This window comes from Pseudophryne corroboree, chromosome 2 (assembly GCF_028390025.1).
Source record: "Pseudophryne corroboree isolate aPseCor3 chromosome 2, aPseCor3.hap2, whole genome shotgun sequence".
NCBI classification, from domain to species: domain Eukaryota; kingdom Metazoa; phylum Chordata; class Amphibia; order Anura; family Myobatrachidae; genus Pseudophryne; species Pseudophryne corroboree.
The window spans coordinates 104,149,038-104,173,153 of record NC_086445.1 but is presented as its reverse complement, the minus strand read 5'-3'; the positions used below and the strand labels follow the sequence as shown (position 1 = coordinate 104,173,153).

Genomic DNA, 24,116 nt, shown 5'->3' with positions numbered 1-24,116 from the left:
ATCCATCAGGACCGATATATAGTTCAATAAACTGGTGCTTGTGTCTTGCAGGATGGTAACATCTTCCTGGCAGATTACAAGATTCTGCAAGGGGTCCCTGCCAATAAATCCATTAATGGAAAGCAACAATACATGGTTGCCCCTATGTGTCTACTGTGGGAGAATCCTCAAGATCAACTTGTGCCAATAGCCATCCAGGCAAGTCTTTTTCAATTGTAAAGAATACTTCCTTTTAGCTTATTGCTTCTTCAAAGGTTTATTCTCAATTTACAAGAAATGAAATGTAATGTGGTGTGCTTTGATAAGTACAGATGTAGCTACGCTCATTGTTGCTGCTGCTACACCATGCAGGCATCCTAGTTGCACCATACAAATAGCACAGGTAGCTGAAGTAAGGCGTGATAATGCACAAAAAGATCCACAGCATGCAATACACAGCTTTACCACTGGTTGGCAATTGTTCCACTAATTAAATTACAGTGCTGAATAGCAGCGGATGGATATGGCACTACAGAATTCTCAACAATGTAGCAAGCCCTGAAAAGCGGGCCAGTGCACATTAAATATAGTAGTTTTGTTTTAATATATTAATACTGCAGGGTGGAGTATGAAATCATCAGAACGGCAGGCACCCAGTTAAAACATGCCTTACAATTGAACTCTCCCCTGGTGCACTGTATAAAGTGACCCCTACATTAAGTAGAAATTTGAACACAGAAAAAGATTTGCTCAGTGTCTCCAACACACACAAAGAAAAGCACAGTTCAGAGTTTGAAAAGCCACAGTACTGTACTTACTGTACTTCTTCCCAGGCCTCCCCACTGCTTTAATATGCACCCTCCCCAACCCCTAATTCCTCTCTCTGTGAGACTTGTGATTTTTACAGACTAGGGGGGTCATTCCGAGTTGATCACACCAAGCAACTTTTTGCTGCTGGTGCGATCATCTAATCCCCGCCTATGGGGAGTGCATTTTAGCAAAGCAGGGCTGCGATCGCTTGTGCAGCCCTGCTATTCTAAAAAAGTTTAACGTTAAATAAGAGCAGCCCTGGACATACTTACCCTGTGCGACGATCTCAGCGATGATGGGGCCGGCTTTGACGTCAGACATCCACCCTCTGTTCTCCTGGACACGCCTGCATTTCTTTTACCACTCCCCAAAAACAGCCGCCAACGGACAGGTGACGCCCCGTAACGCCTTCCTTCTGTCAATCTTCTTGCGGTCGCCGCCGTGACCGCTTTCTTCTTTTCCAGTGTCGTAGCCTGGCAACAGGGGTCGCCGCGCAGCAACGTGCCTTCTGACCCAATCGCACCGCTGCAAGGAAGTGCAGCGTGCGATCGGGTAGGAATGATCCCCTGGGTGTACTGCTTGATAAATGACTAACACAACATGGCTGAAAGACTACTGTATGTAAATGAATGGCTCATTCTGGCTATGTTTGGGGGAAGGAAACACAGAAGGCATGTTCATTTGTAAGGCATATTAGCATTGTGCATGCACCGAGAGATCGAGAGGTACCTGGTATGAATGAGCTGGCAGTTGCCAAGCAGCTCTGCTAACGTTGGGCATCTTTTTTTTACCATAAATGCATCTTATATGAATCGTTATGCGAATAAGATGCACAAGCAGCATTTGTTAACATGCATTACAAATTATTGTGCCTTCTGGGTTCCCTTGACCCCAACCAAAGCCAGCATGAGCCATTAATTTACAAACAGTAGTCTACTGGCCGTGTTGTGTTTGTCATTTACTGAGCAGTAACCCACTCCATGAAATCAAAAGTCTAAAAAAGGGGTGGGATTAGTGGTGGGGGAGGCTGCCTTTTAAAGCAATGAGGAGAAAGACGTACAATAAGCTCAGTCTCTTACAGGTAACACTCTCGTAATTTGAAAAGCCACACTTGTATTGTATATTTTTGTAAAAAGTAGCATTATATCTGTGTAAAAATTAACATACATGTTTTTCTTCTAATTTTCGCAAAACAAGCATTATCCAACACCCTGTGAGACTTGTGATTTTATGGATTATGTGTACAGTTTAGTAAAACACAGCACGACCGGTAGACTTCTGTATGTAAATGAACTGCTCATGCTTTCATTTACTAAGCTGTACACCAAGTTTGTGAAATCACAAGTCTCACAGGGGTGGGATTGGGGCTGGGGGAGGCTGCCTATTAAAGCACTGGGGAGGCCCGGGGAAGAAGTACAATAAACTCAGTCTTATAAAGATATGTCTTAAGTAATTTGAAAAGCCATACTTGTATTGTATATCTGCGTAAAAAGTAGCATATACAGCTTTTTGTAATTTTGAATATATATCTGTGTTCATGTCTGAGTCTGTATATGTAGCACAACAGAGCCTGTTTTGGGAAAATAAAAAAAAACTGTGGATGCTACATTTTACACAGACATACAATACAAGTGTGTCCTTTGTGGGAATTGAACCCTTGCTCACGGGCATGGTAACTTTGGCGATACCACTATGCCAAGAGAGACAGGTGACTGACGCCTGCAGTAACAGTGATGTTGCTCATTGTAATTTTTTTTTGTGCTGTGTGTCCTAACTCTATCGCAGATTGTAATGTTTTTATCTTCTTTTAGAGAGCTGTGTAGAACTCTGAAATGTGCTTTTCTTTGTGTGCATCGGAGACATTGAGACAATCTTTTTCTGTGTTCACATTTCTAATTAATGTCTATTGTTCTCAACTGCAATACGATACAGAGAACAATACAGCAGGGGATTAAGTCATTACAGCAGGGGATTAAGTCTGACTGGCAAGTCACAGTTAATCCTATTATCCGTCAAGATAAATGTGGATACATCTGTAGAGATCATCTAAAAAAAAATTCTTAAACTACAGGCATCTTTTGACTTTACAATGGAGACTTCACACATGCGCAACAGTGCTTTTTTAAAAGGAACTCCTGGTGGATGAACACCAGTATTGCACCCGATAGAGACTTAATTCTTTACATTGTGACTGAATACACCATGCTGCGACAAGATGCAGACAAACATAATGTGACTACACACCACATGAAGGATAGTTGAGCATGGCTACATCTGTATATATACTTGTCACTTAATAGCATAAGATATCTGTGGCATCAGTTTTACCTTGTATATCTCTAATCTAGTAATTGTTAACTGGAATATGGGTACAGGGGTGGATAGAGCTTCCAGGGCATCAGTATTAAATATCTTAATTTGTAACTTTTTTTAAAGTCGGATTGACATTGTCGGAAACGGGGCTAAAACCTGTTGGATTTGGCTGCGATTCCAACAAAACACGTGGATCCGCGGCTATTCTGCCGATCCATGTTTTTTCCGACAAGTCGGAACTGCTGACTTGTTGGAAAAACAGCAGCCAAATTGAATAGGTTGGACCAGTTTATGACCTAAAAAGTCGGAAACTGCCGTCTTTCCAACAAGACGGCAGTTCCGACTACAATAGAATACACCCCATAATATCAATTTAAAGCTTTATAACATAACTTTTTCTTCTTTGTTAAAAGCCATTTACATAGAATACATTACATAGGTCAGCTATAATACTTTGTTTTTATATAGACTGTTCTCTTTAAAATCGGAGTTGTGCAATTTAGAAGGCAAACAACTAGCACATATATTTAAAAAACACTGGACCCCAATGTGGCTGAGGGTTTCACCGATTAGGTGAAAATCATCACTGGCACAAGGCCTCAGCCACCCAACTATCACCTATTCAGCTCACATGCGCTGAGGTGTGCTGGACCTTGCACGGCCGAGCAAGGTCCATGGAATCGGCACTCAGGGGACAAACGCACTCAGAGGAATACTCACTCCTTGAATCTTGTCACCTTGGGGATATTCTACAGCTTCTGTGGGTTAGAACACAAAAGCCTGTCTACACTAATCTGTAACTACCTTAACTGAGTGGCCGAACTAACTGGCTTGCCTACGGCCTAACTATGGTAACCTGAGATTAAATAGACAGTAGCTGACCTATAACTGAAGCAAACTTTAACAATGAATAACACTCTCCACACTCTGCCCAATCACCGGCCCTAGTTGACTTGTGGTTACAGGATCAGACCTTGAGGGGGCGCCACAGTATGCTGTACCTTTATTGCCCAGAATATACCCAGGCAGCAGTATTGGGCTTGTGGAAATGGTCTTATCACACAGATTATCCTTTGTAGGTTGCACAGGCCTATTGGCCTGCCTACTAGTGTGTTGGAATGTCTAGGGCCTAGTGCCAAGAAAAAAGGAGAGGAAAGAATGTCTCTTTGTTGGCGCATGAGAAGTAATATTAAAATTTAACTTTTAGTAAATATATTAAGATGGTCCAAACACGAAATAAAACAGTACAGTACACTAACTATTTCAAATTGATATACATATAACACACAGTGAGTGAATGACTAAATAAAGTGAATTTTAAAACCAAGGCTCGCTACCTGAGTTGTATCTTGTATTGAGTCAATTTAATTTTGTTATGAATCTAGATGCATTAAAATAATTATCCAATAATCAAAATATAATATGTTGGAGAGACTATAATAGGTCTATTGGATTGAATATCTAGATGAATGTCCTGTCGGCACCCAAAATTTGGGGTGCTATAAGCTGAACAATAGCTAGTGAAAGTATGCTGTTAATGGTTCCCATATAAGTATTGAGAACCCCTCACAGATGGAGTTACACTAATACGTTACTATTCAGAGATTTTGGGTGTGATATCCCTTCTCCAATAGACCTATTATAGTCTCTCCAACATATTATATTTTGATTATTGGATAATTATTTTAATGCATCTAGATTCATAACAAAATTAAATTGACTCAATACAAGATACAACACAGGTAGTGAGCCTTGGTTTTAAAATTCACTTTATTTAGTCATTCACTCACTGGGGTATATTTACTAAGGTCCCGATTTTGACCGAGATGGTGTTTTTTCTTCAAAGTGTCATCTCGGGAATTTACTAAACTCAAATCACGGCAGTGATGAGGGCATTCGTATTTTTTTGGAACTCAAAGAAAAAAATTACGAATGAATACACCATCGGTCAAATACGCCTGTAATTTGGTAGAACTCGGTCATTTACTAAAAAGTGTAATTCACAAACAATGCCGGCAATAGCCAAACACTGCCGTGAAAAAATACAAATCGTAAAAAAGTGCTAAAATAAAACAGACCTGCTTTTTTTTTACTGTGTTCTGATAGGCATGCACGGATCCATGAGATCCGTGCATGTTTATCAGTGGGAAGGGGTGGGAAAGTGTTAAATTTGTTGAAAAAAAATGCATAGGGTTCCCCCTCCTAAGCAAAACCAGCCTCGGGCTCTTTAAGCCGGTCCTGGTTGAAAAAATATGGGGGAAAAAGTGACAGGGGTTCCCCCATATTTAAGCAACCAGCACCGGGCTCTGCACCTGGTCCTGGTTCCAAAAATACGGGGGACAAAAAGCGTAGGGGTCCCCCGTATTTCTGAAACCAGCACCGGGCTCCACTAGCCAGATACTTAATGCCACAGCCGGGGGACACTTTTATATTGGTCCCTGCGGCCCTGGCATTACATACCCAACTAGTCACCCCTGGCCGGGGTACCCTGGAGGAGTGGGGACCCCTTCAATCAAGGGGTCCCCCCCTCCAGCCACCCAAGGGCCAGGGGTGAAGCCCGAGGCTGTCCCCCCCATCCAAGGGCGGCGGATGGGGGGCTGATAGCCTTTTTGTCAAAACTTTAATATTGTTTTTTGTAGCAGTACTACAAGTCCCAGCAAGCCTCCCCCGCAAGCTGGTACTTGGAGAACCACAAGTACCAGCATGCGGAGGAAAACCGGGCCCGCTGGTACCTGTAGTACTACTACTAAAAAAATACCCCAATAAAAACAGGAGACACACACCTTGAAAGTAAAAGATTATTACATACATCCACACCTCCAAACATACACACTTACCTAAGTTCACACGAGGGTCGGTCCTCTTCTCCATGTAGAATCCATGGGGTACCTGTTGGAAAAATTATACTCACATAATCCAGTGTAGATCGGTCCTCTTCTGTTCTATTTGTAATCCACGTACTTTGCAAAATAAAAAAACGGACACCCGACCACGCACTGAAAGGGGCCCCATGTTTTCACATGGGACCCCTTTCCCCAACTGCCAGGAACCCCCCCTGACTTCTGTCTAAGAGGGTTCCTTCAGCCAATCAGGGAGCGCCACGTCGTGGCACCCTCCTGATTGGTTGTGTGCTCCTGTAGTGTCTGTCAGGCAGCACACGGCAGTGATACAATGTAGCGCCTATGCGCTCCATTGTAACCAATGGTGGGAACTTTGTGGTCAGCGGTGAGGTTACTTTCGGAGAAGAGGACCGACCCTCGTGTGAACATAGGTAAGTGTGTATGTTTGGAGGTGTGGATGTATGTAATAATCTTTTACTTTCAAGGTGTGTGTCTCCTGTTTTTATTGGGGTATTTTTTTAGTAGTAGTACTGCAGGTACCAGCGGGCCCGGTTTTCCTCCGCATGCTGGTACTTGTGGTTCTCCAAGTACCAGCTTGCGGGGGAGGCTTGCTGGAACTTGTAGTACTGCTACTAAAAACAATATTCAAATTTTGACAAAAAGGCTATCAGCCCCCCATCCGCCGCCCTTGGATGGGGGGGACAGCCTCGGGCTTCACCCCTGGCCCTTGGGTGGCTGGAGGGGGGGACCCCTTGATTGAAGGGGTCTCCACTCCTCCAGGGTACCCCGGCCAGGGGTGACTAGTTGGGTATGTAATGCCAGGGCCGCAGGGACCAATATAAAAGTGTCCCCCGGCTGTGGCATTATGTATCTGGCTAGTGGAGCCCGGTGCTGGTTTCAGAAATACGGGGGACCCCTACGCTTTTTGTCCCCTGTATTTTTGGAACCAGGACCAGGCGCAGAGCCCGGTGCTGGTTGCTTAAATATGGGGGAACCCCTGTCACTTTTTTCCCCATATTTTTTCAACCAGGACCGGCTCAAAGAGCCCGAGGCTGGTTTTGCTTAGGAGGGGGACCCCACGCATTTTTTTTTTAATTTTTTAACAATGTTTTATTTTTTACGAAAGGTGCACAATGAAGCCCAGCACGGATCTCACAGATCCGGCCGAGATTCATTGTGTTAAAGTCGGCAGTGTTTTACAATTCACTCCCGTAAAACACTGCCAAAAAATACGAATGACATCGACATCGGTAAATACGAAAATGCAAAATACGACAGCTTAGTAAATTAGTCGTAATAAATTCAAAAAGTTGCAAATTTACACTTTCGATGTCATTCGTGTTTGAACTTTAACCTCATTCGGAAAAATACGAATTTTAGTAAATGTACCCCACTGTGTGTTATATGTATATCACTTTGGAATAGTTAGTGTACTGTACTGTTTTATTTCGTGTTTGGACAATCTTAATATATTTACTAAAAGTTACATTTTAATATTACTTCTCGTGCGCCAACAAAGAGACATTCTTTCCTCTCCTTTTTTCTTTGTACAATTCAATTGTCTCTGGTTGCACCCCCGAATATCCAGATATAAGGGATTGATTCCTTGACAGGTATTAATCGGGGTTTTCTTTTTCAATTTTTCAATTATTTAGCTGGTGCAGAGCATACCCCATCTCCCTTTCCCCTTTATGCTCTAGGGCCTAGTGCCCCCTATTGAAGGCTCAGTCCTAATGCCTGTAATCACCCACGGGCCTAGTGCCCACCTACCAGATTCTCAGTGATCTTGGCCTAATGCCAAGATCACTACCAGATAACTTATTATTATTTCACCTAACTTACCCACAGGCCTAGTGCCTGTATTTGCCCCACAGGCCTAGTGCCTGCCTAGCAGAGGAAGTGTAATCTTGGCCTAATGCCAAGATTACTAATACAAATACAGCCCCTTTTACTCCTAACTACCCCTCAGGCCTAATGCCTGCACGTGCCCACAGGCCTAATGCCTGATGACCCGGTGACCTAGGGAGGACTAAATGTAAGATGTGAGGGCCCAAGGCCACCTACCTGACTCGGTGGGAGAGGCTGCAGTGGGGAGCTTCGTTAGCTCTTTTGCTTTCCACACACAGCAGCACTCTCCGCCGGTCCTCCACCGCTGAGCTCCTTGCTCCACCTCTTCTGTCTTCTCAGCCAGCACCTCTTCTGTTTTCTCAGCTGCTGCCACCTCTTCTGTCTTCGCCGCCCCGCCGTCACTGCCTCTTCTGTCTTCTTCCTCTGGAGCTCTTCTTGCTTCAGTGCCCGACGCCCGACTGAGCTCTCCCTCTACGCAGCATCTGTTATATGATGCTGGGAGGGGGCGAAGCTATGGCGCAGCGAGCCCTGATTGGCTTGTTGTGGCCTGTCTCTATTGGCTGCCAAGGTGCGAGCCCCGATTGGCTTACGCTTGGCACGCCATTCAAACGGTCGTGATCTGATTAGAGGGACTTGAATCCTACCAGATGCAAGTCCCTCCGTACTGAAAACCCGATGCCACGTCGAATCCCTCAGCGAGCCGACGCTCGCCGGAGGGGAACGGAGGTAAGGATCCTCCATTCCCTCCCCAGCACAGTACCCACTCACAATCATGGCCATAATTAATATATTAAAATTTTTACCACATCCTTTTTCCGGAGAATGCAGTGGTGATTTAAGATGAATGCTCCCAACTGATAATTGCATGCTTACTGAGAAAGCCAGGTGGACATACATACATACATACATACATATGATTTTTTTGCAAATGATTGATTTAGTATACCATAAACCCTGATGAACACTCAACACACCGATAATCTCTATAAACTTACAATTGTTGGCTAAACATCAGTGGTGGCTCCAGGGGTGTAGCGAGGGCAGTTCTGGTGAAGCACAAGCTCCAGGCGCCGAAATTTTCAAAGGGCGCCGGTGTGTCTGCTGCTGGGGGGGAGTAGCGAGTCCCGGAGCTGCTTGGAATGTGAGTAGCAGAGTGTCGGGTGACAGATCCTGCAGATGCTGGGAGTGGGAGATACACACACTGTCACTGTCTTCTGACTACCTGGCAATGTGTTTATGGGGCAACCTGGCATAATGTGTATATAAGGGCTACCTGGTGTATTCTGTATATGGGGCTACCTGGTGTAATGTGTATATTGGGCTACCTGGCGTACTGTGTATATTGGGCTACCTGGCGTAATGTGTATATGGGGCTATCTGGTGTAATGTGTATATGGGGCTACCTGGCATAATGTGTATAAAGGGCTACATGGCGTACTGTGTATAGTGGCCTACCTGACATTATGTGTATATGGGGCAACCTGGCATAATGTGTATATGAGGCTACCTGGCGTAATGTGTATGGGGCTACCTGGCATAATGCGTATTTGGGGCTACCTGCCGTAATGTGTATATGGGGCTACCTGGCGTAATGTGTATAAAGGGTAACATTTCATAATGTGTGTAAAGGGCTACCTGGCGCACTGTGTATAATGGCCTAATGTGTAAAAAGAGTTACATGGCCTAATGTGTTTAAGGGCCTATACTGAGGTGTAATGTTTGTAAGGGGCTCTACTATGGCATAATTCAGGTTGCTGCGGCAGGGAAGGCGATGGAGCTGGGGTCTGAGTTAGGTGGGGGCTGAGAATGGTAATGGGGCTGGGGGCTGAGGATGGTGAAGGGGCTGTGGCTAAGGAAGGTGAGGGGACTGTGACTGAGGTAGATGAGGGACTGGGATCTGAGGATGGTGGTGGGTCTGGGGGCTGAGAAAGGTGATGGCGATGTTTTTGTGTATATATGGGGGGCGGCTGTGACACAAGCTTGCTCCGGGTGCCATGGATCCACGCTACGCCTCTGGGTGGCTTCATAGGAGGGGCTGCAGCACAGTTCAAAATTCAAATAGGAGAGCCACACCAACTGTCAGTGAGTCCCGGCCTTTGATGTTTGGACGCATTTCAAGTGGCAGTAGGTGTTGCTCCCTTATTTAAATGTTGCCCTGCACTGCAGCAGCACCTCTGGGGCCGCCACTGCTAAACATATTCTTTTGATAATCAAATAAAAAAAATTCCTTTGAGGATATACTGTATGTACAGTATGTCCTGTGCGGGATCTCCCCCTTTCTCTATTAAAACTAATTACTGTACATCATTCACTCTAATAAGAAAGAAAACCCTTTATTAACCCACTTTAGAGGTCTATTTACTAAGGCTTGGATGGAGAAAAAGTGGACGGAGATAAAGTACCAACCAATCAGCGTCTAACTGCCATGTCACAGGCTGTGTTTGAAAAATTACAGTTAGGAGCTGATTGGCTGGTACTTTATCTGTGTCCACTTTATCTCCATCCAAGGCTTAGTAAATAATCATTAAGCCCTAGCTCCCTTATTCTTAGTACTGCCTACCATTACACTAGAAATAAGAAGATCATGCTTGTTTTACACAGTGGTACTATCTATCTAGATGTCAAAAGGTTATGGTCTTTTAGAGCAAAGATAATCTGGTCCCGTTCTCCGAGAACCGGACCCACCCGATCATTAAGTTCCAAGCCAGGGTCCGAGTCTGGCTCGGGTTTACCCACCAGACTCGGATCCCAAAGAGAGGCCGAATGTCATCTTCCTGCTGCCGAAATCTCGCGGGTTTTGGATTCTATAAAGATCTCCGTGATTAGCGCCATCTTCACTCCGGCTGTGTAGAGTGTACTGGACGGAGGTGTCCGTCAGTACTGTGTATATTTGCCGTGGGATGTATCAGTCCAGGGGTACTCTGTGAGCACTGCTGTATCAGTCCAGGGGTGCTTTTCAGCTCTGCTGTATCAGTCCCGGGGTGCTCTGTCAGCTCTGCTGTATCAGTCCAGGGGTGCTCTTTCAGCTCTGCCGTATCAGTCCAGGGGTGCTTTGTGAGCTCTGCTGTATCAGTCCAGGGTTGCTCTGTCAGCTCTGCTGTATCAGTAGAGGGAGTGCTCTGCCCATCCATCTATGGGTTCGGCCCCAGTGTAAAATTAAAATAATAAATGCTAAAAACAAAAAAACATAAAAATATAATTCTAAGAAAAATATTATTTTTGTTTGTGCTATACCCCAGTGTACTATCAATTTTTTATTTAAATATTTTTAAATACTGTGACACTGCCAGTCAAACCGAAGTACATTATTATTTTGTACTTATGCACGTATTGTGCGACACTGTTGGTGAAGGTCAACCGCAGTGTTCGACTACCATTTCTGACTCATATACATATTGTGCAATGCTTTTGGTGAAGGTAAACCGCAGTGTTCAACTACCATCTCTGACTCATGCACGTATTGTGCGACACTGTTGGTGAAAGTCAACTGCAGTGTTCGACTACCATTTCTGACTCATATACATATTGTGCGATGCTTTTGGTGAAGGTCAACCGCAGTGTTCAACTACCATCTCTGACTCATGCACGTATTGTGCGACACTGTTGGTGAAGGTCAACCGCAGTGTTCAATTACTATTTCTGATGCACACACGTATTGTGTGACGCTGTGGGTGAAGGTGGCACCACAGTAATATATTTATTTCATACTCATACATGTATTGTGCAACACTGTTGGTGAAATTAAACCGCAGTGTTTAATTACTGTTCCTAGTTCGTGGGAGGGCCCAATGACAATTCCATCTTGCACATCTTTTCTTTGCATTATGCGCTGTTTGGAGCATTACTGACTTTTTTTTGCATAGTTTATTGTACTGCCACCATGTCTGCCACTGCAGTGCCACTCCTAGATGTGCCATACTGGAAGCTTAAGCATCACATGTTTGTGCTGCCCACTGCTGTCGCTTAGCTTAGTCATCCAGCTACAGTACATCGCTGCAACCGTTACGCCTAAATTTGGTGAAATCAATATTGTAAGCTGTGAGGGGGTCAAAATTGACTGGAAATGAGTGAACATTAAAGTTATTGAGGTTAATAATACTGTAGGAACAAAAACAGGCCAAAATTCTGTGAGTTTAACTGTTTTTATGATTTGTTCAAAAAAATACAGATGCAAAACCAATACAGATCCAAAACACGCAAGAGTGGTTTTGGCAAGGAGAAACAGACCAAAAAACAAAAAACAAAACTCTAAGCAGCACCAGTTAGCCAGAAAAGCATTACTTGGATTAACTGTGTTCCTCATTCCGAGTTGATCGCTCGCTAGCTGCTTTTAGCAGCAGTGCAAACGCTAGGCCGCTGCCCTCTGGGAGTGTATCTTAGCTTAGCAGAAGTGCAAACGAAAGGTTAACAGAACAGTGTTGAATTTTTTTCAAGCAGTTTCAGAGTAGCTGCAGACCTACTCCTACCTTGCAATCACTTAAGTCTGTTTAGTTCCTGTTTTGACGTCACAAACACGCCCTGTGTTCGGCCAGCCACTCCCCTGTTTCCCCCGCCATGCCTGCATTTTTACCTGACACGCCTGCGTTTTTTAGCACACTCCCGGAAAACGGTCAGTTACTGTGATGTTAGTGTATTAGAATGCTTAATATTTGTAGACACTCCCTCAGTAATATGTGTAAGCTTGAATCTTCAGTGATGGTCCCTGGGACCAGGGGGATGCTGGGAAGTGGGTGGTCCAGTGTGCAGTGTGTCTGGAGTTGGTGATGGAATAAACAGCACAGCAGTGAACTCACATGTCTCTGTGTCCTGATGACTGGATTTACAAACATATGAACAAAACATGGTGTCAGAAGAAGTTTAACTTGGTCTGCTAGTGCTCTCAGAGTGTGAAAGAATTTTGCAGAAGTCTGTGGCTGTGATATTCTGTGTCTGCAAAACCTGCCGTGTGCTCCTATCTTCAAACAGTGAGTAACCATGGATAAACTAGCTCCTCCAACCAGCATGCTGATGTCTGGTAACTTGTCTGAAAACTGGAAAAGATTTAGGCAAATGTTTAATACATATCTTGCTGCACGTGGAGCTGATTCAGAGGCTGACAAAACGAAGGCATCCATTTTCCTCCATGTGATAGGAGAGGATGTGCTGGACATTTATAATAGTTTTCAGTTTGCTGAGGGGCAGAATATGGTGCTATCTTCTATAATGCAAACGTTTGAATATTACTTTGTACCAAGGAAAAATGTGACATATGGAAGATATAAGTTTTTCACATGTGATCAGAAGTCTGGAGATGGATTTGATCAGTATGTTACAGAGCTGCAATCACTAAGTAAAACTGTGAGTTTGGTGATTTAAAGGATTCACTGATTAGAGATCGTATTGTCCGTGGAATACCTGATAATGGACTCAGAGAGAGACTGCTGAGAGAGCAAGACCTAACACTAGAAAATGCAGTGACTATGTGTAGATCTGCAGAAATAACTAGATTTCAAGCCAAAAAGTTACACAAGGATGCTGATGCTGCTGTATATGTAGTGCAGAAAACAGAGCAAAGCAAACCTCAATTCTCAAGAATGAAGCAATCTAAGCCACAGTCTAATAAGGAAATGTGTAGTAGATGTGGAAATGCTCACAATCCTAAAATGTGCCCTGCTTATGGTAAAACCTGCATGAAATGTGGTAGACTAAATCACTTTGCCAAATGTTGTAAAATGAAAAGTAAAACAACCAAAGTGCATGCTGTTAAACAAACAGAGGAGTTCTTTGTGGATTGCATTGAACTTTGCAGTGCAGATAAGAAAGAATGGATTGTCCCTTTAACTGTGAACGAGGTTGTCATTCCCTTAAAGCTTGATACTGGCACGCAGGTGAATTTAATATAATTTCAAGACTATAAGACTTTTAGAGTAAAACCTAAAATTCATCCAGTCAAAGTGAAAGTTACAGGGTACACTGGGGAGGAAATTCCTGTGAAAGGTACATGCTTAGTGACACTGAAATATATGGGACAACAGTTTAAAACATCTCTACTGATTGTGGACAAAAATGTGCAACCGATTCTAGGATTAAGTTCCTGTGAGAAACTAAGCTTGCTAAAGAAAGTTTTTATGGTGACATCACAAGTAGAAAATGACTGCAAATCGAAGTTTACAGAATACAAACACTTGTTTGAAGGTCTAGGTTGTTTGCCTGGAAAGCATAAAATAAATATAGACACGCAAGTTTCTTCAGTGATACACCCCTGTAGAAAAGTGCTGTTTGTGCTGAGAGAAAAACTGAAACAAGAGTAAAATCACATGGAAGCCTTGGGTGTGATACAGAAAGTTGATGAGCCTACTGAATGGGTAAGCTCCTTAGTAATTGTTGAAAAGAAAAATGGACAACTCAGAATATGTCTAGACCCCAGAGACTTAAACAAAGCTATTAAATGAGAACATTTCAAACTACCAACCAGAGATGAAATCATGTCGCAATTTGCGGGAGCAAAATGGTTTAGTAAATTGGACGCATCTTCAGGATTCTGGCAAATGAAGCTCGATGAGGCCAGCTCAAAGCTTTGTACATTTAATACACCAGAAGGTAGATACAGATTTCTTTGACTACCATATGGAATATTGTCTGCTCCAGAAGTATATCACAAAAAGATACACATGATTTTTTAACATATTCCAGGTGTTGAAACAATGATGGATGACATTATTGTCTGGGGATCTACAAAGGAAGAACATGATTCTAGATTGAGACAAGTAATGGAACTTGTCAAGAAAGTGAATCTAAAGCTAAACAAGGACAAATGTGAATTTGGCGTGAATACACTTACCTTTATGGGCGACGTGGTCTCGGATCAAGATGTAAAACCAGACCCAAGGAAAATATCAGCCATAGTGAACATGGAACATCCTAACAACAAAGACGATGTCAGAAAATTCCTAGGGATGATTACTTACTTAGGAAAGTTTATTTCTCAACTCTGAACGAACAGCCTCTCTTAGATGGTTGTTGGACAAAGATAACGAGTGGATGTGGTCACATGAACAAGAAGAAAGTTGGCAAAACTTGAAACAGATCAATACAGAGCAACCAGTGCTAAAATTCTTTGATCCTGCGAAAAGAATAAGAATTTCAGCAGATGCATCGCAATTTGGCCTAGGCTCAGTGCTCTTACAAGAACATGAGGATACATGGCAACCAGTAATCTATGCATCAAGAGCACTGACAAGTGCTGAAACAAGGTATGCTTAGATAGAAAAAGAACTTCTAGCGATCACATATGCATGTGAGTGATTTCATCAGTTTGTGTATGGTCAAACATTTACAGTGGAAACTGACCACAAGCCATTGGTAGCTATCATGACTAAATCATTACATGACTGTCCAATGAGAATTCAACGAATGCTTATCAGACTACAGAAATATGATGTACACTTGCTGTACTGTCCCGGCAAATACATGTACATTGCTGATACACTTTCTCGTGCTGTGGACAAAAGTGAAGGTTCCAAAAGTTTGATGGATGAAGAGATAGAAGCCTATGTTAATTTGATCGTAGCTTCTCTACCAGTGTCTCTTGCAAGACAAGAACAGATTAGGAAAGAAACTGAGACAGATGACACAATGAAAGTGTTGAAAGATATCACTCTGAAAGGTTGGCCAGCAGAAAAACATGCGTGCCTGCTGTCTATCCATGATGGTATTATTTACAAAGGCAATAGGTTTGTCATACCTGCACGACTAAGAAAAACTATGCTGTGCAAGATACATGAAGGCCACTTAGGAGAAGTAAAATGTAAGCGGAGAGCGCGTGAAGTTATGTATTGGCCAAGAATGAACCAAGACATAGCACAGACTACAGCTACATGTGAATTATGTCTTACATATAGACCGAAACAACAAGTCGAGCCACTGAGTCCTCACGCAGTGCCAGAGAGACGGTACCAGAAAGTTGGCGCAGATTTGTTTGATTGTAATGGGAAAACGTACATTGTTGTGATTGATTATTACTCTAACTACCCTGAGGTGAAGACAACTACTAGTAAAGCCGTAATCAATTGCATGAAGTCAATCTTTGCAAGGCATGGTGTTCCTATGGAAGTGTTCACGGACAATGGTCCTCAGTTTTCCAGTGCTGAATTTAGACAATTTGTTGATGAGTGGGAATTTGTCCATACTATGTCAAGACCCACTATCCACGCTCAAATGGGTTGGTGGAAAGTTCAGTAAAAACTGTAAAGAGCCTCATGAAAAAAGCTCAAGAAGGTAAAGAAGATTTCTACAAAAGTCTTTAATCTACCGCAGTACACCTTTACAGAATGGACTTTCTCCTGCACAAATGCTGATGGGAAGGAGGATTAGAGCAAATCTCCCGATACATGATGAACTGCTTAATACACATAACTCAGCGTTGGTCAGACTGAGTAAGGAACGTCAACAGGCAAAACAGAAACTGTTCCATGACAGGCGAGCAAAAAGCTTATCTGATCTAAAATCGGGTGACCAAGTCCGTCTCAGAGATCATGAGAAAGGTATTTGGGTGCAGAAAGGTATTGTGCAAGCACAAGTAGCACCAAGATCTTATACTATACGTACAGAGCGTGGAACGGAAGTAAGAAGAAACCGGGTGGATTTAAGATCTCAACCTAACCATAATGAAGACAACATGACTGAAGAATACCCTTCATCTGACATGTATGATGATCCTCATAATGGTGAACAAACCACGATTCTAGAAAGGTCCAACATGGTAGATGAAACACAGACTGTGTATGAAAGACCCAAAAGGGAAATATGCAGACCTGAGAGACTCATTGAAACGTGTTAGATGATGTTCTTAATATGAAGTTGTTAATTGTTGCATTAAAGCGTACAGGGCTTATCTTTAAAGAAAAGAGGATGTGATGTTAGTGTATTAGAATGCTTAATATTTGTAGACACTCCCTTAGTAATATGTGTAAGCCTGAATCTTCAGTGATGGTCCTTAGGACGACCAGGGGGATGCAGGGAAGTGGGTGGTCCAGTGTGCAGTGTGCCTGGAGTTGGTGATGGAATAAACAGCACAGCAGTGAACTCACATGTCTCTGTGTCCTTATGACTGGATTTACAAACATATGAACAAAACAGTTACCCCCCCAGAAATGCCCCATTCCTGTCAATCACTCACCGATCAACAGAGCGATGAAAAAGAGTCGCTCGACCTTGTGTAAAACTGCATAGTTTTTTGTGAAAGTACGTCGCGCGTGCGCACTGTGGTCCATGCGCATGCGCAGAAATGCCACTTTTTAGCCTGATCGCTGCGCTGCGAACAACGGCAGCTAGCGATCAACTCGGAATGACCCCCTGTTTCCCTTAACTAACATCTACAGTGTGAAACTGCTCATTCTGCTGCTTTACAGATAAAATAGCATGTACACTGATTTACTGTTTATGATAAATATGCCCTTGGGAGTTTCTGCAGAATGACATCATCTGTCTCTATTACAGTTGGCTCAAACCCCAGGAGAGAATGCTCCAATCTTCCTGCCCAGTGACTCCGTGGCTGACTGGCTACTGGCCAAGATGTGGGTGCGCAATTCTGAGTTCCAGGTGCATGAACTGGACAGTCACCTTCTCCGCACTCATCTCTTTGCTGAGGTCTTCAATATTGCAACCACCAGACAACTTCCAATGAGCCACCCAGTGTACAAGGTGAGATGATATATGTTTAAGCCATTGTCATGGAGATAGTTTGACTCTCATTGTAGTTTCTCCATACAAGACCATCCACATTAAGACCCACATTGTCGCCCAGCGTCAGGGAGCCACGAAGAGTATCTTCTGAATGTGGATGTCAACTGTACAGATCTCCTTGTCAGGGCATGGGAACATGCATGTAGCATCCTGAAACAAATTGCTATCTTTTCATTACCTTTCAAAGCTTAGTGTCAGGTAAAATTTGGACTGATTCTGATACCTACAGTATTGCATAGCCACAGAGAAGCAGATGTGCAATGCCATACTGAAATGCTAACACAGCAGGAGGCGTCTATAGAAAAAAAATGCCTACCGTATGCATTGCAGATCTGAGATCTGTGTCCAAAACACAGCATCGCATCACCATTACAACCATAAGTTGCGATGGTTGCAGCTCTCAGCCATCTGCATAAGGTGAAGATTTCTCAGACTAGCTGCCGGTACTTGTCAGCCAGGTCCTGGAAGTCTGTGTACAACAAATCAGATCCTGAACTTGGCGCTATCCCCGATCTGCACCCTCAGGATGGGACTGTGAATAATCATGCAGGACCTATCCTGCAAATGTGCAGGATGGGTCCTGCTTGTGTGCAGTTCCCCCACAATCAGATGTGTATGTTTGCAATTAGGCCCATTGTAAGTAATACATAGTCATTCTGCCTCCTGATGGGGTAAAAGTAAATGGTGCATCTCTGTAGCTACATCAGCTTGAATAAGCCTTCTTTTTATATATGTACTCCTATACTGTACAGTATGTACTAGTGAGGTGGAAACACAAGTAGAACTTTGATTAGGACTTATTTTCACTATCTTCAATGTGGCCACCTATGGTGACTCCAGAAGTGGGGCTGCAGAGCAGTCCATAGTTCAAATAGTGGAGCCACACCAACTGCGACCAAATGTCATCCCAAAATGACTCACTGCCAGGTGGCGTGGCTCCCCTATTTGATCTTTGGACTGTGCTGCAGCCTCACTTCTAGAGCAGCCACTGGTGGCCACTCATTCTAGGGCAGAAATGACTATTTTAAGCAGACCTTGAAAGCTATACATTTCCTGTATTTATACCCTCACCTCAGAGGTTGAGTGAGGAACATCTTACACATACAGTATACCTTAAGGCTGCAGAAGACGAGCGATACTTGTTGCACCACGACATTCTGCATTAAAAAAAAAAGAAATGACCTTTCCACTGTTGGTCTTTATGACTACTGGGGAGCATGGGTGTTCAACAATGCAGATCGGGAACTAGTATTGTTGCACATTTGCACAACCACAGTGACTATGAAGTTGGTTCGAAAGAAAGGAGTCCCCTTTTTCAACTAGGAACACCACATAATTTACTGTCTTATTAGTGTGATCACTGGGCAGGATGCATTCATGAGGTCGATCATTAATTATGGGCCTAATTCAGACCTGATCGCAGCAGCAAAATTGTTCTCTAATGGGAAAACCCATGAGGGTAATTCAGAATTGATTGCAGCAGCAAATTTGTTAGCAGTTGGGCAAAACCCTGGGGGTCATTCCGAGTTGATCGCTAGCTGCCGTTGTTCGTTGCATAGCGATTAGTGAAAAAAATAGCTAATCTGCGCATGCGTATGCACCGCAATGCGCACGCGCGATGTACGGGTACAAACAGCATTGTGGTTTTGCACAGGTTCTAGCGAAGCTTTCAGTCGCATGGCCGAATGCAGGAAGATTGACATGAAGTGGGCATTTCTGGGTGTCAACTGATCGTTTTCAGGGAGTGCTTACAAAAACGCAGGCATGCCAGGGAAAACGCAGGCGTGGCTGGGCGAATGCTGGGCGGGTGTGTGACATCAAAAGCCGTCCCTCCATCGTTAGAATCAACGCGCACGAAGAGTAACTACAGGGCTGATCCTGTTTTGCACAAAAGGATTTTGCAGGCGCTCTGCTGCACAAGCATTCGCACTTCTGCAAAGCAAAAATACACTCCACAGTGGGCGGCGACAATGCGTTTGCACTGCTGCTAAAAACTGCTAGCGAGCGAACAACTCGGAATGACCCCACATGTGCACTGCGGAGTGGGGGGGGGGGGGCAGATATAACATGTGCAGAGAGAGTTAGATTTGGGTGGGTTATTTTGTTTCTGTGCAGAGTAAATAATGGCTGCTTTATTTTTACACTGCAATTTAGATTTCAGTTTGAACACACCCCACCCAAATCTAACTCTCTCTGCACATGTTATGTCTGCCCCCCCCCCCCCCCCCCCCCCGCAATGCACATGGTTTTGCCTAGCTGCTAACAGATTTGCTGCTGCAATCAACTCTGAATTAGGCCCTATGTGCACTGCAGGTGGGGCAGATGTAACATGTGCAGAGAGATTTAGATTTGGGTGGGGTGTGTTCAAACTGAAATCTAAATTGCAATGTAAAAATAAAGCAGCCAGTATTTACTCTGCAGATAAACAAAATAATTCACCCAAATGTAACTCTCCCTGCATATGTTATATCTGCACCCCCCCCCCCCCCCCGCCCCCCCTGCAATGCTCATGGTTTTGCCCATTAGAGAACAATATTGCTGCTGCGGTCAGGTCTGAATTAGGCCCTATGTCCACAGTGAGTACGTTGACACAAGAATGCTGGTGCTAGAAATTCAACATAGGTGTAATGCTATTTAGAGGATTTTAACCATGGGGGTGTTCGAAGGCAAACGCAGGGGGGGTTTCCGGTTCCACGGAAACCCCCCTCTTCTTAGCAAGTGGCTCACATTATGGCAACAATAGCAATGGTATATAATATGATTACTAGAGCGCCACATCACCCGTTTACCACTGCACATGCCCCGTGGTAGTAGCTTATTCTACCAAGTTTGCTGTGTGTGTGGATCTGAGTCCTCCATCAGTGCTCTGGACAAGAGAGTAGCTACCAGGAAGAAGAGACAGGAGCCTTACCACGAGGTGGGAGAATGTGTGCTTAGAAAGTGCAGTACTGGTTCTATTATGTTTGTGTATTTATTTATTTATTTATTTATTTATTTGTTTGTTATGATATGTTTAACCTTTTCCTGACCACTTTGTTTGATACAGTCTATACTAGAGACCATCTATAGTGATAAATAATAATGTATTCCATATAGTATCCATTGTATAAAAAGACCACTGTTTACATTAATGTCCAGGGTCGGTACTAGGTTCTTCTGCCGCTCCCCAGACTCCCGCACCTCCTCAAACGTTCTGTAGAGCGGGAGATTGTGGACTGACATTTGGAAACCCCGCTCTAAAAATCCTGCGTTTGCCATTGGTGTTATACAGTAACTTCACATATGGCACTTACCTGCATGTTTAATGCTATGAAACCTGCATAGTTAAATTTCTATAAAGTAGCAATACACCCATGTCACAATGCCGGCGTTGGTGACCAGTAATTGGGTAAAATTTGTTAAGAGGACAAAAAATACTAATGGTATATTATGGGAAAAACAAGGTATAACTTGTGTGAATACTGTATTAGTGATACTGATGTTTCCAATGTGACACATGTAAAAGTAGAACCTTTTAGCAGTGAACGGTTTACACTGTGTCTCATCAGTTACATGGTAATATCTAGATCAGGTCTATAATCAATTTTTCTTTTTCTCAGCTAATTATTCCACATCTTCTCTACACTCTTGAGATCAATGTCAATGCCAGAACGGAGCTCATTGGTCCTGGGGGTTACTTTGACCAGGTGAGACCCTATATTACAGACCGCAGTAGCAGGTTTTGGTTTGGTTTGCTGTTTAACTTGGCCCAGAAATAAGCATTTACCAGTGGCGCACACAGGGGGGTTTTCTGAGTACTCAGAACCCCCCGCCACACACACACACAATGGACCAAATTATCTCTTTTTAGACCGAGACTGCTTGATTTCCGCCGCTACACTTGCAAAGGACGGCTACCGCGGACATCTGCGAACACAGTTGCCCCACACTGCACAAGTGTTCCTTAGACCGAAAGCTTGGATCTGTACTCCTAGCATTCAGGAGAACAGTGATGGATTTGTGTCCACTGGTTAATTCCTGTCTAGGAATAGGGCACGTCTTTGCCTGCTGCTCCCGCTTCCTTCCTGCCATAAACAGATGGCTGACTGGGGCTGCAAGCGGCTCCTCACCACCACTTGTGTCCTGCAGCCATCACCAGCTCTGTGTGATGGTGAGTGAAGTGTGGTTGCTGTGAGGAACATGAAAGATATATGCGTGTGGCCGCAAACCAATCGCACATGATAAACTCGTGGTGCATGCGACATTATCTAAATGGATGAAGTGGCGCTAGACAACATATAATTTCATTGTGTTATATTTAGTGCTCTATGCACAATTATAGAATTGCATATTTCAAATGTATAGACCATGCACTTCTAACAAATGTCTAAAGTATTTGATTCCAATAGGCTTTGACATTTGGGAACAAACTGCCTTGGGACATTCTCACTTAGTAAGTGATATGTGAATGACCCAAGCACCACCAAGGGAATCTCTGGACATGCAATATCTTTGATATGCAGTACAGGGGAACATTTTTGTGTCTCAGAGACACACAGGTGAAAAGACAGTATTGTTGGTTTTCAGAAATTCATATTGTTCCCAAAAAGGTGTAACAGGTTTTAGTATAGATATTAAAATGGTGAATCCAGTTAAAATTCAAGTTATATTTACATTTGTGAAAGAGACAGGTATAGGTTAAACAGACTGTGTTTGGGAAAGTCAACTGGTTTGTTTTACATATGAATGAGAGCAGGAAATTGCATTATCCAGTTATTTAACTGTTTTGAAATATAATCTGCATTTATCTATATTTTGTGAGATAGTGTGATTGGTTGCCATGTGGTAGGAGCCTGGTCGTGGCTGCAAAATACCTGCCCACTGCACAGGGGGTGGGGTCAGTAACAGGTAATTACTGATGGTAAGACGGAATCCACTATTGGCAAAGGTCCTGCGAGACCCCAAACCTTATATGTGATTGCTTGGGGCAATTGGGGCATGCTGCGAGGGCTCATTCGGTCATATTTATATATATATATATATATATATATATATATTCTGAAAGTTGTAGATTGCACTACGGGACAGTCACATCAGGTCAATAATATAGGCACACCCTAGTGCCATCTACTACTTTCAGGATACATACTCACTTTGGGGCGGCACCTGGGCAAATTGACAATAATGGGGTGAGTGTCAGACACTTTCATTCTGTTAGTGTGTGTGTGTGTGTGTGTGTGTGTGTGTGTGTGTGTGTGTGTGTGTGTGTGTGTGTGTATATATATATATATAGAGAGAGAGAGAGAGAGAGAGAGAGAGGACAGTTGGCGGCACTCACGGTAGTAGAAATAAAGACAGCAGTCACGTCTGCAGCGTCAGCGTTTCAATGTTTTCTGTTACAGCATTTTCATCAAGACCTGATACAAAATAAAAGATGTTTCAACGCTTTATCTATGCGTTTTCAATGATACTGATGAAAATGCATAAATGAAGCATTGAAACGTTGATTACAACGGGACGTCTTTCATTTTGTATTCAGTTGTCTAGAGTGCCGCCACATGCTTCTATATATATATATATATATATATATATATATATAAAATCCTCCACACGACCGGCACTCAGCTTGAGTATTCAACTGCCCCGGTGCCTTCCCTGGCTGTGTGCCGAAATATGTGTGCAAATGGGAGGCACTCCTGGGGACCTTCTACAATCGAAATAATGACAGAGACTGCGCCCTGCAATTCAGGGCGCAGTCTCTGTCATTATTTCGATTGTAGAAGGTCCCCAGGAGTGCCTCCCATTTGCACACACATATATATATATATACACATATATACAGATGTGTCCTTATACAGCTTGCCCACGGAGATTTCACTGCTAGGGCCATCGGAGTCAGCGGGCATGTGCGTATGCACACGCCCACTGACTATTGTAATGCTATGCATCGCGTCAGCGCCAAGATAAGCTGCATAAAGCAGCAAAGTTGCAAGCAGACATATCTGTGTGTGTGTGCGCGCGTGTGTGTGTGTGTATATATATATATATATATATATATATATATATATATGTAAACATGTCTTAACATGTATCTATAGTACAGTATGTGAGTGTATATATATATATATATATATATATATATATATATACACAACACAAAAAATTATCCTTATCTTGCGCCTAAAGGAAGAGATCTCCGTTGCCAAATCTCAAACTTACATAAACAGAAAAATTCTGAAATTTCCACACCCATGGTTGCAAGTTAGGAGATCCTTTATGATACAACTGTGGGTCCTTTTGGAGGTTCCAGTTTATTAATAATTATCTTTACTCTGGATATACCTTTTGATGCTTCCGTATCTATATATATATATAAAAATCTTTTTCCAGTGCACTGAATCAGTACATGGTTTTAGGGTGATCCAGTACTAAAGATGGAAAGGCTCTGTTTAGAGTCAAAGTGGGAAGCCACTTTTTAAGGTCCATGTTCCTTTTATATATGAAGAGCTTGCCTTTATAAAAAGGTTGTTTTTAAAACATCTTTACTGCAGAACTATTGATGTAAAATTTTGATCCTAACATTTTTGCTACCCCTGATGAAGTCAAATAGACGAAACGCGTTGG

The 24,116-nt window shown here is 43.1% G+C and overlaps 1 protein-coding gene across 1 annotated transcript in view; it reads left to right on the top strand.

Moving 5' to 3' along the window:
* LOC134990348 (arachidonate 12-lipoxygenase, 12R-type-like) overlaps nucleotides 1-24,116 on the top strand; it is a 120,112-nt gene that overhangs the window by 77,311 nt on the left and 18,685 nt on the right. Inside the window, exons 10-12 of the mRNA XM_063950679.1 lie at nucleotides 52-198; nucleotides 17,268-17,471; nucleotides 21,113-21,199. Of these exons, the coding sequence (XP_063806749.1) occupies nucleotides 52-198; nucleotides 17,268-17,471; nucleotides 21,113-21,199 (438 nt within the window). The remainder of the gene's footprint in view (nucleotides 1-51; nucleotides 199-17,267; nucleotides 17,472-21,112; nucleotides 21,200-24,116) is intronic.